This window comes from Atractosteus spatula, chromosome 3, assembly GCF_055471065.1.
Source record: "Atractosteus spatula isolate fAtrSpa1 chromosome 3, fAtrSpa1.hap1, whole genome shotgun sequence".
Lineage (NCBI taxonomy): Eukaryota > Metazoa > Chordata > Actinopteri > Semionotiformes > Lepisosteidae > Atractosteus > Atractosteus spatula.
In genome coordinates this window covers 11110358-11126478 of record NC_142708.1, presented here as the reverse complement: position 1 = coordinate 11126478, position 16121 = coordinate 11110358, and the positions used below count along the sequence as shown (strand labels likewise).

Below are 16121 nucleotides of genomic sequence, written 5' to 3'. Positions count from 1 at the left end.
TAGTTTTACCTGAAGTCGGAGTTGCAGTCTGCAGCTGTGAGAAGCAGAGAGGGCAGATGACAGGCCGGGGAAATATTGATTCAACAATACAGGAGAGCTTCTCAAAAGACATGTGTTTTCATGTGCAAGGAAAACACATAGAGAAAAGCACCAAAGGGAAATCCATAGGTGAGTCCAAGGGACTACAAAGCAAAGTTTATAACCAGCAGTAGACAGTGGAAAACACAGGGAAATCCAGAGGTAAAACAAAGTAAACTAGGGCAAAGCATAGGCAATGCCAAAACTTGAGACAGAGCTCTGACTGGAAACTGACGTGAAAACTAATCTTACGTTTTTGGTGGTGAATGAGGAAAGTGAACTGTAATTGAGTGCAGATGGGCTTGATCTTCTACCATGTCATGTAATAATGGTAGCCAGTGAATTAACAGGTATTGTAGTTGAGGTTCAGTTGGTTGCGGTGGTAATTTTAGAGTGTCACTCACCAAAATGGCATAAGCAAGTGTTATAGTACTATTAACTACTAGCAATGAGCAAGACAGGATGGGTATTGTTCATTCATTTGTAACCCTTTTTCTGTTCTGGAAGATCTTATTTTAGATTTTAGATTATGGTTTTATTTTATGCTTGAAGAAAGCATTAAACATTTTCTCATTTATTAATCAAGGTCATTTTTGAAGCTTTAAAAGTAAGATAACGAATATTCCTTAGTATTTCTACATTTACAGTATTGTAGATGTTTAAGGATTGTAGTTATATGATTTTATACTATGCTTTCAAACTATCTGCTGCCTAGTCAGCCTCATGTTGCACATCCTGAGAAAGCTCCTATTCACATATAGAGTACAATTCTCAACCATAATCTTATATTAAAATACACGCTGATATTCTGTTATTCAGAAAAAAAAACTAATGATCACAAGCAATTTTAACTGTTCAGCCTCTCCATGTATCTTAAAAATCTTGTGCCTGGTCTGCTTTCCTTAATATGTCTTAAAGTATTATATATTTTGTGAGTATTGTATACTTTTACAATGTATAGTAAATACAATGTGTTTTATAGTATAGTAACTACTTTAGTAATATACATTTTGGGAAGGGTCAGAGTTTAAGTACATAAGAAAGTTTGCCAACGAGATGCCATCTAGTTCTTTGGGTGTTTTTCTAATCGATGACTTGCAGTATGAAACTGTAATTTATATTGTACCGTATCAATTAGATCTGAAACAGCTATTTCTGGAAAAAAATGAGGGCATCAACTTTTACATCTCGGGCTGGTTAGCCTTTTCCAAGCTCCCACAATCCACTCTGTTATCAGTTCATTATCATTGATTGATATCATTATCAGTTTAAATTAAACTATTTCCATTTCTGTCCCCTAGTTTATGTTTTAGTGCTCATTATGAAGAAGTCTATAGAGTTGACATAGTGGCTTTGAGGATTTTGAAAACTTGAATCAGAGCCACTCTTTGTCTTCTTCATTAAAAAAGGTTTAGTTATTTTATCCAGACAGTACATAAGACATTCCTTTAAGATCAAGAATACATCTGACTGCTCTTCCTTGGACTGATTTCAGATTACAAATATATATTTTTTTTAATGTGGTGACAAAAGAATGAGCAATATTCTAAATAAGGTCCTGCTTGTGTATTGGAGAGCATACAATTTTTGTAGCAGGCACACATAATATTGAGCACTGAACCTTGCTTGTAACTCTGATGATAATTCAGCATGAAAAAAGGTTTTGAATTTAAAATGAAGGCATTTGTTATTAACTGACAAGCTGATACATCACCAGGTGTTTTTGAGAAAGCCTATGGAAACACTGACATTTTAGAATTAACTACCCAGCCATTATGGAAGCTGAAACCTTGGCTTCTTTCAAGAAACAGATGAACGTGCTCCTTGGATCCTTGGAGTTACTAGCAACCAAACAGTGTAAATGTGTCCAATGGCCTCTTTTTGTTTGGAACCTTTCTTACTTTGTTATGTACAGCACCTGAACTTTCCCTTAAAGGTATGATTTTTATTAAAAACAGTTGATTCTTTTATTTTTAAATACTGTATTCTTTTTTTGACTTGCAGTGCCTCCAAGGTTTTTGAATTACCCTTCTAATCTGTATGCCTTTGAGAGCATGGACATTGAGATGGAATGCGCTGTGACTGGAAAACCTCCTCCTACAGTCCGCTGGGTGAAGAATGGGGAGGTGGTCATTCCCAGTGATTACTTTCAGATTACGGTAAGTAAACAAGAGTTAAAATAAGAAGCTGAAGAAATAAAATGTTAAATCTACATCAAGCCAATATGTAATATGTTATTGGAATTTGTAAACTGATATTTATACAGAATGCCTTATCCTGTAAAAGTCTAGGTTATGGTTAGAATATTGAATATACAGTATCACGATTGTCTGTGATACGACATTCAGAGCACTAACCCTGCTGACATATGAATTCAGGGGAATTTAACAACTTTACTGGAAGTTTTCATTTTCTTGCAAGTCTCTTTGTCTTTAAAAAAACATAAGCATCACAATTTTTAGGTGAAGTTTTTGAAAGCAGAAACAAAAACCAAGACCTGAATTCCTAAGGATTTCATTTTTGCATACAGGTAAATGTCTTACCAACATCACATTTGTGTCACTTTGTCAAAGTATCTTCACTTTTGGAACTGATAGGAAAACAGTAGACAACTGCCTGGTGAAAACTTAAATATTTACATTTGTGCTTTAAAAGCAAGGGCTGGCTAAATATAATATAGGTTTGAGGCCCACAAAATAATCTAAAAAGTAAATTGGTTTAGTTTATGTCATTAAACAATACAGTATTAGAATCTACATTGGCTATATTGTATTCATTCTATATTTAATTTAATTGAAGTAAGATTTACAGAGTAATGACTTGTCATCCCACTAGAACGTTTTATAATTAAACATCTCCAGTCAGAAGATATAAAAATGTAAATACTGTATGAAGTCTTTTTCAAGAAATATATTACCACCATCCCTTTTTTGGATCTTGAAACAATAATTATGATGAGAATAAGAGTGGATTTTGTAATGAAAATGTGTAACAACTAATGGGAATGACAGTCTCTAGCTATGATAGGCTTAATCTAGATGTTTTCTGACATCTCTTTAAAATCTGTCCAAGCTCATAATATCATGTAATGTGTTTTTTATTGGTCTGACTTATTGTTGGATACAGGTAATGCTTTTGAAATACTACATTTTATTAACCATTCATTTTAAAGATCACTTCACTACTGTATAAATACAGTAAAAAATAAAATATTTTAACATGGATATACTGTAATGTCACATTTAAATTATTTTGTATTATTACAAAATACTGCACTGATACTTCACAGTGAACATCTGTGTTAGGAACAAGACAACTGTTCATAAGACATGAACAATGTTTCAAATTGTTCTTTTTAACTAGGATAATCTTCACCTATGAAAATTCATTTGACTGCAAGAGGTTGCCAATAAATGCAGCTCAATTCCAACATGACCTATTATAAGTTACCAGCTGGTTCAAAAATTTTCTTGAACTCCTTCTCTAGCGTTTGTTCTAACTTAATGTTTGTCTAAAAGCTAAACTTCACATGTTTTCCTAAATGGATATTTTACTATTTGGTTATTCCATCACTTAGAAGGATAAATACATTTGACTAAATTTTTACTATACAGTGACATGAAGTGGCCCCATTACATTGTAAACAAGCAAGCTTGTGCATACGTTCTGTGGTTAATTCAGAATTTGTTAAATTTTGCAGTACTTTCAATTACAGTAAATTAGTATGTTACTGAGATTTAATCACCATTCTGAGATATTGAGACTGCAGTTCCCATTTAAGGGCTATAAAACACCTTTATATACAGTATATACGCATGTCACCTTAGTATTTTGGAATTGATTGTACAACTTAAATTAGTAATTGGAATGCAGATGAAGAAACATAAAATGATAATGAACTGGACTCTTACACCCATTGGTGTTTGCACAAGCCCTTTAACCTAAATGATTGTAATTCTTGAAAGAACATTAAGTAATGACTTGACAGTATAACCTGGTGTAGCAAAAATTGTAAACAAGCTAAGTTTATTTCTTTAATCATCTCATTAGTGAATCTGTTTCTACCGAGTTTACATTTAAGTCCCTGGATTATTTTAGATAAACTACAGAACCGTGCAAAGGTTTGAAAACGCCTTGTCCAGAGAAGATGGGAATGAAAACAATATTGCTTATGTTTATTCAATGCAATCGCTAGATTCATTAATATGTTTGTTATGCCTTTAAAAGATAAATGTCCCCTCTTTTATATTATATGACAGACATTGATAGCAGCCCAGAATGTCTTCTTATTCCTGGGAATGATAAACAAACCAAAGAGGGTGTGTGTTACACATATTATATAAACTTCACCTAATTAAGCATTAATGTCGTGTTTTTTCTGAGACAACCATTATTGCAATTATTGTAAATAGCAATATTTCTCTAAATTTAAACAGTAGGACTAGTACAGTATATACTCAAATATTTTTTTAGTTGACACACACATCACCCCAACACTGATATGTATGGGTCTGTAAAGAAGACAAAATCATGCTTCCATCTTTTCAAACCAGCTTCCATATCAATGTCCATGATATTTTCTTAAAGAGAAATACGGGTATTCCTTAGTTGTTAAGAGGTACAAAAGCATTGGTAATCCAAGAATCAAAGTAAAAAAGTCATCAAAATTGTTCCTAGACAGTATCATTGTATCTACAGTATATATTGTTTCCAGACCTTGAAGGTAATTGGGAAAAAAGTGTGTTCAGAAAACACAGAACACAATATTTAATAGACAGGTGTATTAAGTTTTTCTGATCATCAGGGAACATCCCTTTCACCCCATACAGACTCACAAAACACCTTTCCAAGTTAAAGGTGGACAAATTGAGCTGCCTTCACACTTAGACTACTGCCTCGTTAATGTCCACATTATGTTATAAAAGAGAACACAGTAATCCATTCAGGGATGTGCACAGTTAGTGAATATAAGGATTACAGCCAAGAATAATGATAAAAAAATGTATCATTCCCAGCTTCACTAAACAGTGTTTCCAAACTGAACAAGATGTTAATTTGAAATGAAAAATAATTTATTTATATTCTTGAAAAACAAGTTAAATCCTACACCCTATCAGTGGAATGTTACGATGATTTTGAATTTTGGCTTTTCATTCATGGATTTCAGCAGATCCTGCGTCTATAACTTCTTTAAGACTCAACAGAACTGATTGTGGAATACTTCACATAACGAAACTGAACAACTGTAAAAGTCAAGTCTACCAACAGTTATTTTGGCTTTTTTTCTTAATATACAAGAAATAGGTTTAAATTATTAATATGTAGTGTATAGTAATATGAATGGTTTAAAGGCTAGGCTTCAAAATACACATTTGTACAAAATGCAAAATTAAGTAAGACCTTTTTAATGCAGGGTGGTAGTAACCTTCAGATCCTGGGTCTGGTAAAATCAGACGAGGGGTTTTACCAATGTGTGGCTGAGAACGAAGCAGGCAACGCGCAAGTGGCTGCTCAGCTCATCATACAAGAACCTGGTAAGACTTCTTGATTTCTCTAAGATTGAACCTTCTTGATATCGTCTGCACTCTCAGAGTCTCCCTCCACTCTCTTGTGCTGAATTTAAAGATCAACAAAGACTAGATTTAAGACTGTTTATATATGATTTAACAGTGTCTTCATTTTCTAAAAATCATTGTGGTTCTGTTGCAGTCTTCATATTATGTTGTTGTGAACACCAGCTGTTCTGGGACAGTCCATGTGGAAATACCAGATGTAGCATACCCAAAGCACTGTTACACTCATCTGTGGGTTCCTTGTGATATAATTCAACCTGAGAGTGCGGCTTTTATTGATTTCCCTCTTTCAGGCCTTTAAACATTCAAAGGATTGTATCATTTCTGTGTATTTGGTGACCTAGATTTGTCATATGACTCAGAAATGTAGTTTGACATACCTCAGGAGCTTCTGGCCTGGAATGGCAAAGAATCACATTCACAGATTAAAATCAGTTTTTCTCAGATGCAGTGTAAAACATAGTCAGACACTTTCAGGTATACATTGACTACAGGAGCTGCACTTCATATTTTGTAGAGCATATGATAGCAGGGATTTTAATTCACACTGAGGTTACACCAGGGAATAAGACTTACTTGGGAACTGTTCTGTGGCTACAACATAACATATTCAGATGTCTGATACTCTCTGAGTAGAACATCTGAGAAGCGTACTGATTGTCTGCTTGAATCATCAGCAGGGAGTGTTCAAGGATTGTCTTGTTTTCTTTGCTTAATATGATCTTCCATTTGGTATTTCTTTCGTCTAATGATACTGAGTGACCTGTTTAATTGGGAGCCTGATTAAAGAAAAGTGGTCATCTGTCTGTTGCTTTACAAAAAAGGTCTGTAATGGTTTATACCTATCAATAAAAACCTATCTTAAGATTTTAACATCTTAACCTTGACCTTAGAAATCTTAAAAATGACCTGTTTTAAGATTCTTATTCAGATACTGTAATAAAATATATACAATAAACAATAATCAGACATCCCTAACCATTTTCAACTGTTACATATAAGATATAACTTAATTATGCTGGTACTTATGTCAAATGAATCATCTGTAATTCTAAATCCTTATTCAGAGACTAAACCATTCTAAAATTTCGCTGAGGAATGCTTTTTCTTTTTGCTTTGTTGATTTGCCTTACAGTAGGTCACTGCCAGTCAATGCACACTTCTAGCCTACTTAAATTTAAAAAAAGAAGATGCTGAATGTTTGTTGTGGACAGAGATACTTTGTGTTTTGTAATGCTTTGAATGGAAAATGTAATTATGATTATACCACTTTTCTCATTTGCAGCAACAAATATAAGAGGGCAATTCAAATTGCTTGAATTAATTAAGTCAGAAACAAAATCTCAAAACAGAGCTATGTTTGACAAAAGCTTCTTTCTCTTACCTTTAGAAGTTTCAAAACATTTTCTAAAACATTTACGTGCTTGACATCAAAGCAATTGCTTAACCCTGTTAATCAGAATTAAATAACTCAGAAGTAGAGATGAATCCACATTTTGCATATCACTTCATGGTCGGTCCTTTTCAGGTGTAATATAAATTGCCTGTGCCTTTCTACCCAGGCAAAACATGACCATAAAATAGAAGTAGGTCTTTTTTTTAATCAAAAATGGGTAAATTCTAAGCTTTCATGTTTATACGCTTTGGAGATGAAGCATGTTCCCTGGCTTCAATTAACAATCTCCATTATGTAACATTATTTTAATAATAATTACATTGTTATGTATCAATTATTATAATGTCAAATTAGAAAATGATTGGCTAAGAGCTAGTCTCTAATCCATAATAACTTCAAAGAACTCATCTGTTATACTCTTCCTGCCTGCATGAAGAACAAGAGTAAAACTGCTCATCTTCATCTGAACCATAACACAAATGTACTATATTAGGATCATCTCTGAAAAACACAGCAGACTCATGAGCTGGGTGGCTCTACTTCCACTCTTGATGGAATGGACAATTTAGCATTACCAAGCAACCTTGGCTTAGGTTAAAGGAATCTAGACTACCCAGAGACATAACAATTAGCCCAGAATTGAGCACAAGACATGAATGCAATGTCATTCCCTTAAACTTTGGAATGTTCCAGACAAGCAGTAACTTTTCTAAAATGGTGGATTTTAGAAATATATATTCTGATAAGGGCCTGGAAGGAATCAAAACAAATTCCCCATGCATTGCTGTCGGACTCATCTAACATGTAAGATTCCAGACCATGGAATACTACAGTATATTGTCAAATGTTGGAATATGTAAGACAATTGGCACTGGGATATGGATTTTTTTCCTTTTACAATCTCTGCTGTGGTGTTCAGATATATACTGTAATATATAATTCTGCATTTACACTAAGACACTGCTGGTTTTCTTCTCTATGCTAATCATAAATATTGCACAAAGAAGACACCACAGGAAACAGAGAAGGATGTCAAAATCATTTAGTGGAAAGATGACTGACTTAACACTACTTGGCTACCAATGGTGTGTAGAAAAGATGGAAACTGTTCTGTCAAGTAGGAGTAAAAAGCTTTAATAATTTTGGTCAGGGGAACTGTCTGAGCATAAATTGATGGAGACATACTCTTTTTCCTGTGAGTTTCAAAGATTCCCATCCAGGTTCTACAAAATGTCTATCACATGACCAGCTACAGTAAGTTTTAGCTGTTCATCAATCCATACTGGAGTTTGCATCATACAGCCTGCAATATGGAATCATAAAAGGAAAACTTGGTGTTTGTAAACAGACTTCTCAACTCATTCATGTGTTGACAGTGGGACTAAGAATGAAAACATTCCTCCTTTTTGTATGGGTACAGTATGTACTGTAGCTCACAAACAATACATGCAGGGATTCTGAGTCAACTGAATGAAACTTTTTCCAATGTTCATAGTTTTAAGAATGAAAGGGGTCTGTCACAAAGCTATAGAAAAGTGTCCAGACAGGAGTGTGATGTACTGTATTCTTTAGCTGATTTAGTTGGTAACAGGGTTGTGGCTCAGCTCCCCTGGAAACAACAAAACCCACCACATTTGTTGTTACTACATTTGTGCTGGTTTATAGGTTGAAAGTAGCATTTGTGCTGCTTTCTTTCCCAAGGTACAGTATAGAGCTTTTTTTCTTTAGGGATGTGAAATCACTAATTCGCTTCTCCCCCAGAATGGTCCAGGAGAACCAAACTGGTCTCCTTTATTTGTGCTCAGTCTGTGCTGGTTTGTGCTGTTGAAAGTAGCATTTGGTGTGGTTTCATTCCAGAAATATAGCACCTTCTTTTTTTCTGGGAGTCACATCATTCTTATCGCCATTTTAGGGTGGCTGAGTGACGTCACACCCCCCAAAAAGAAGGAGCTGGATCTTTCAATTTATCTTTTCAATATACTTCAATGGCACAATATATACTGTATACTTGCAGGAGTGCTAACTACACAGAGCTTGGTGGCTCTTGTTACAACAAGCACTTGTTCAGAAGTCCAGATTTTTAGTCCATTGTTTTTTTAAATCTTTTTTAGAACAAATTTTGTTTTGCACTGTATGAAGATATCATATTTTCTTTCCGTATCTATAGTTTTTTTAACTTGTTGGAATTCTCTAAAAATAAATCACATCATAAGGAAGACCAGCCAGTGCAGGGAATTGTCCCATTTGGTCTATGAAAAAAAATGAGTGTAGCAGCAGGACCCTACTTGATCTGCCTTTATCTCTTTTTGTGGATGATGAATTATGTGGCCTGACTTTTAATTAGTGTTCAAACAATGCAAACCTTTTCCCCTAGGATGATTGATATGCCAGTGTGCACAGATGGCAGTGAGACGTGGTCTAAAATAAAAAGAAGTACAGGGTTTGACCATGAATGGAGGAACACAGCCCTCACCGTTTGAAATTTCACCACAGTATGGTCTCCATGTCTTCTAATCCCAGCATGCAGACTCCATTGCACAGCTGTTAAATCTAGCCCTGTACACAGGCCTTAGACTTTGAGTTGCCCCTGGCAACCCTAGCAATCTGATACTCAGTGAGGTCTACACAATGACCTCTTATGGCAGCCATTTGTTCCTGTCACAACCATAATAAAGGATAATGAAGTTAAAGATCTAGAGCCTCATTAAGAATAATGAAGACCTTTTTATTTACAAAGGGACAGAAAAGGTGTTTTCTACTCCTTGATAATCTAAATTAAGTAATATTAATTACCTTGGGGACAGAATATAATAGTCACGCAAGAAAGCAGCAGTAGTAAACAGATGTATGACTTTTGTCTTTTTGCGAACCAAAGATAGATATCTCTTTGAGTATACTGTAATATGAATGTAATGGCTGGGTGCATGTCACCCAGGTACAGTAGGTGATGCACCTCCATGGAGGCTGAAATATGTACTCTCCTACAGATAAAGCTCTACATAAATGCAAAAATTATTGTTCCATTTTTTTTCTCAACATATAATACAAACTAGAAGTGTAATTCAGTTTGTGCTTCCTTAAAAAATAACATCTGCTAGTCCTGTTGATACATTGCAGATCTCACTACCATTTTTTACTATACTAGTGCAACCTGTCTGTTGTACAATTTCAGGTATATTTGGCAAATGTGGCTCTAAAAACATTTTCAACATTTCCCATGATATAATTCTATAATATCAGTTGGCTCAACCATCAGTGTTTAGCATCTTCCATTATATTTTGCTTTCTGCAGATTCAGTACCGTGAAAGGGATTTGATGTAATTACAAAGCTCTCTTCATTCATGCCAAATATGCAATCTACTTTCCACACCCATTATTACCGAGTATATATTTTTTTCATCCCATTATAATGTCACTATAGGATACTGCAGTTTCAATTATTTCCATGCACTGCTTAAGCAGTCTTTGAAGATGAATCCCTTTTATTGTAACCAATACTGAGCAACTGGAGGTCAGGATAGATTTTATGAGGTCTGGATAAAATAGAACTCCACAAAAGTACTTAGTGGTCAGACAGAGTAAACATTTGAATGATGATATATTGATAAGAAAACTGTAGGAAGCTTGTGTTTAGTGGAGGAAAGAAAACCTGTTTCATACAAGCACTCTCTGATAATTCTTCATTTGTAAAATTTAGACCCCCAGCATGTGCAGCTCAAATCATCAAACGCTGTAAGTCACAGCAGGAAAAGGAAAACAAGAATGATTAAAACACCCACCACTCACTCTTTGATGAAAGCAACGTTGCCTAAACACTGTAGTATTCTCATTATAATAAAATAGTGACTTTTACGGTTTGAGTGTCAAATATCTTTATAAGCCATTGCAATCTAAATCATTTACAGTTTCTTATATACAGTAAATAGCCCTTAAGTTTGCATTTTCCCAACGTATTGTTGAACTCATTAATGTTTGGTACTGATTTAGTACTAATTTTTTTCTAATAATGTTCTGGACCCAGTCATAATATTGAGACATTTAATCAGAAATTCCAGAGGGAAGTTCAGAGGAAAGAGTGCCACCTACTGGTCTACCATCAGCACATCACCCTGAATTATTGTGAAGCTAAAAATAGAGACTGCCTATTCCCATACAACTTATTTCAATGTAATATTTATTTTCTCAGAAAATATTCAATTGCTCATACTTCAGAAAGTGTATGTGATTACATTTCATTTTTTTAACTTCACCTCCTAAATTATAATTACAGATTTGCAATCAATAGAAAATCATAGTATAGTAAATGGAATTTAAATAGATCCTGGTATTTTGTAAGTAAAAAAAAAATACTTGATGTCTCATTAAAAAAGACAGAAAGTGCAGATTAGCACTTTAGACTTATCAGAACACTTTAATAAAATGTCAAATGAAAACAATTTTAATTTTTTTTAATAGAATTTGATGAATTCAGAATTTTATACTTCTTTAATGCTAGGGTCATTTTTATAATTTCCCACAATTTCTGTACTTGTGTTACCAAATCTAAGCTTGTAGCACCCATGTTTCTTTGTCTGCTTAGAACATGAGTTTTAACATACATTCTGAATACCTTTCTAACAAAAATAAACATCTCAACCCTGATCCCTCAGATACATTTGAAAAAAGTAGTCTTTTTCAGAGCTTTTACAGTTAAAATGTGTAATGCAACAACACTGCTACATACAGTAGACACAAGAGCTGTTAAACAGGCTGATACACAAAAAGTAATTGCAAATATGTCTGCCACTAGGAAGTGTCTGGAAGTTCCATGTTAATTGTTTCACGAAAGGCAGTGGAAAAAAATGAATTTGATTGCTTCTTTCCAGCTTCTTTACATACCACCTGGGAGGCTCTCGTAATCCACTACAGTCCCTGCCCACAGTTTAAGAGATGCTGTTTAAGGGCATTCTCTCTGTGATCATTGAGGATTGTGAAGTGGGAGGAGCAGCAGTCTTTAGGCATTGCACAGTCCATTGAGTCAGAGCAAGAGAGGCTTTCTTTGTCTTAAACAGAGACGCTGCATATAAAACAGTTCAGAATGCTATAGGGAAACCTGTCTAACCAAGCAGATCGAACACAAGCACCAGATAGGTAATCATTGGACAGTACATCTCTTTTTTGTGGAGTGCAGAAAAACATTTATCTGATTGCATTTGCTGAAAGAGAGTCAATTCATAATGTTCCTTCCCTGTTTCATATTGGACAGCACAACTCTCAGTAGTATCCAACAGAGAACCAGCACAGTCAACAGTCCTATAAGAGCATGAGGTTAAAAATGAGAGGAAGCCATTTAACCAGTCATGCTTGTTTGGATTCTAGTAGCTTGTTGAACCAAGGATTGTATCCTGCTGTGATGCAGTTGAGTGTTGATGTAAAAGGGCTTTAAGTTTGCTCAACAAGGTTAGTATGGCTTGTTGATGTTCTGTGTACTGTATATTCACTGTCTTTACAGTTTTTGTCCCTTCTGCCTTTAAATCAGTTTTCAATAAACTCATTTTCAAAAGGATACTTAATTGTTTCATAACATACTATATTAAACTACTGATAACTTGCAAGTTTCTTTTGTGTATTCTGAGCAACAGTATAACATTGTTTGATAAAACAGATAAAACAATCAAAACAAAAACAAAGCTAAATAGAGAATTTGTTTCTAATCAGTCTCTTTGTGACTCAATCTGTAGTATTTTAATCACTATTTCAGCACTCTGTGATGTGTAGTTGATTTTTAATACCTACGAGTCCATATATTTTTTTCAGTGAGACAAAAAAAGATAATCAATCAAGTTTAATACATTTGAGGTTATCATTATGCATTGCATTTATCTACAGCTTTTCATCCCAAAGGATCCCAAACTACTTTACATCAATAAGGACTTACTGAAGTGCAGCCCCATTCTGGGTGATGCACAGCAGCCCCACTATAAAATAAATGAAGAGGAGCTGTGAGAGACTGCTTCACTAGCTAAACTGAAAGAGAAATTAAGAAGAGCCAGATTGTACAAGCTACAAGTGGAATTTAGCCTTGATACTGGGGTTATCACTCCTTCCCTTATGAAAAGAACATACAGTACAAAACTTTAATGGCCAAGTAGTCAGGACTTTAGTTGAACAACCTTCCAGAGAATGGCACTTCCTATAACACAGTGCTGTGATGAGGCTACAAGGTGGAAACATTCTATCAAACAAACATTGATGGAAGGTCATTGGCATTGCTTTTGCAGTTCTGTTCAAACTTGACATGGCATATAGGTTCCTAGGCTGTTTTGAACTAGAGCATAAGGATTGTAGTAATCCACACTGCTAGCACTACAATTTCTCTGTCCAACAAACACAAGTACTTCTGTGAGCAATATAGCCCCATTGTTTCATCCTTTCATCAGAAATCACTGAGACCCATGATTTATGTTCACCTCTTACTGAACAGCACATAAATATGCTAATTGAGAAAAGCCATTTTTCAGAGTTATGAAAGGTCATACGACTCACTGACAGAGTGAAAGCAACTCACTGTCTTAAAACATACACACCATCTCCCTCTACTGTGTATGGAGGGCCTACAGCAATGAAAGGAAAGCTCCACTTTCCCTGTCAGCGCTTAACCAAAAGGCTCTGAACCATTACCCCCACAACTGGGTTTTCCTTGCCATTTGTCTGTTCAAATGAGATGTTTGAAATCCTGTTACGTAAATCAGTGTCAACTCATATTTAGATTCCGTCCTTAAACATGTGCCACCAGTCTCATCTGTCAAATCACTGTGTCAACTCAAAAGCAAAGCAGAGCCCCTTATTCTTCCTCAATTTAATCATTGCTACCCAATATGCAGATTGTTATCTTACAGTGATGCACAGGCTCATTAAAGTGAAATGGCAGCTGAAAACATTTGAAGGTAAAATACTTTGACAAGCAATCAGCCATGATCTTTTGTAGTGTCCCTTAAAATGGACTGCCACACTGCAGTGCTTTGCATTTGCGTGCCATTGCGGAAATTTCTAGCCTTTGATATTGACTTCCCAACAAGGGATTAGAGAATGTTGATTTATTTTCCAAGCCTTTTTTCCCTCTTCTTACCCATGCTGTTTTTGTTCCTATTCGATTGCTTGCACAGTGCTAGAATGACAATGTCCTCGCAAAAGAGAGTTGAAACAGAAACTACAGTATAAAAAAGTAGAAAGGCAGTACATCTTAGTATACACAGGAAGATTCACTTGGTTGATAGACCTAAGCACTGTAGTTTAAAATGGATTCATGTAATGTTTTTGAAAACTGATACTAGCGCAACAGATGATTTAAAACAGTTTATTTTAATTAGATCAATAAAAGCACATCTATTTCATTCTACAGAATAATCCTTCACCCCCCAGCATAATTTTAACATTATACAGTAGGCTAAGCCATCCCTATTGCAATTCCCTAACCCCACCCCCACCTTGTTATTTCCTTCGATTCCCATTTTTTATTTTAAATCTGTCAGATCAAAATGATAAGAGCAACCCAGTCTGTCTCCTAAGGGAAATTGCACGAATTTCTTTAGGAATGCAAATATCTTATCTTGGAGTGACAGGATAAAATCGTCTGTCTCAGTTGCCAACTTCTCTTTCTTTCTGTCTTTCTCTCATATTTTTTTTTCTTACGCCAATTTATATTTCCTTTATTTAAACATTAATTATTGAACTGTGTGATCCTGAGATAATCTGAAAATGACATTCTTGCTGAGTTCAGTGATGAATCCTGAGAGGTGTCATTCTAGTCTTTCTTTCCAGTCAATGTGACCTGCTCCCGATTTAATTGTAACTGGGAGTCTGGGATTCCAGATGGCAACTCTGGTGTATCATTTTAAAAGCTTTTATGCCTTTGTGTTGGAGGGTCTGATTTACAATTATAATGCATTTAATTCTTTTTCTAAAGCCAAAAGCATCTTGCTCGCTCACTCCAAACTCAAAAATATGTCATTCTGATTCAGGCAACCAATTTTTAAAGCTGCCTTTGTAATGAGACAGAATCGTTTTTGGACACTTGTAGTCCCCTTTTCAAAGATATCAGACATCTCAGCTAAAACTGAATTCCTTTATCTGGTCATGAATATTTTTCACAACAGGAACGACTTTTATTGAAATGCCACATCCTTGTCCTGTAGGTGAAATATGTAGTCAACTTGTTGCAAAAAAATAGAATGTTTATAAATGAGGGTAGGCCATTCAATGGATCTGGAAACCTTTATGTTGATTTCAACCAAGTCTGTTATTACCAGTGTCTGTTTCATTGTCTGTCCCATATACATATCCCTATATATACAGTATAGATGCAGCTAAAAGAGACTGTGTGTGTGCAACATAAAATAATCCCTTTTCATTCATTTATTTATACTGCAGTTCAACCTACTATAAACTGGTACAGTATATGTACTGTATATACAGTATAATACAGATACAATGCCTGTAGAAAGTGAACACTCCTTTTCCAAAGTAACATTCTAAAAAAGTGATTATTTATGAAATCTAATGGAAAATGGGTTGGATAAGTGCCGTGTTAGTTGAAGCAAGCACCATTTCCTAGAATTACTATGGTTCTAAAGTAAAAGCAAAATAAAAATCTGATTTCATGTGTCTTAATTTCAGGCTGTTAGGCCACAAAATGTGCTGCTTTTGAAAGGGTGTGTAGAGTTTCTACAGTATAGGCACAGTATATACTGTATTTCCTTCTAAAATACAGTATGTGCAGTATACAGTATGTGCCAGTGTCATTGGTCCGAGTCTGCTTTGTCGCACTCATAGGCCATACTGAGGACAGCAGCCTGTGACTGCAAATTTGATATGACTTTATTTGTGAAAAGACAAAGAAATCTGTGGACTGGGTAGAAGAAGACTGATGGATGAGAGAAAAATAAAAACTTATTGGGTGGACAAAAGCACATCGCTACTAAAGACAGTATAGGGAACATGTTCTTCATGTTCACCCTATCACATTCACCCAAATCAACATTTAAACAATGTACCATGATGAAAAGACAAAAGTGAGTAGTCTAGGCATCTAAAC

General features: G+C 35.0%; 1 protein-coding gene across 1 annotated transcript in view; it reads left to right on the top strand.

Moving 5' to 3' along the window:
* dcc (DCC netrin 1 receptor) overlaps nt 1-16121 on the top strand; it is a 369239-nt gene that overhangs the window by 219102 nt on the left and 134016 nt on the right. Inside the window, exons 6-7 of the mRNA XM_088910726.1 lie at nt 2083-2237; nt 5492-5612. Of these exons, the coding sequence (XP_088766852.1) occupies nt 2083-2237; nt 5492-5612 (276 nt within the window). The remainder of the gene's footprint in view (nt 1-2082; nt 2238-5491; nt 5613-16121) is intronic.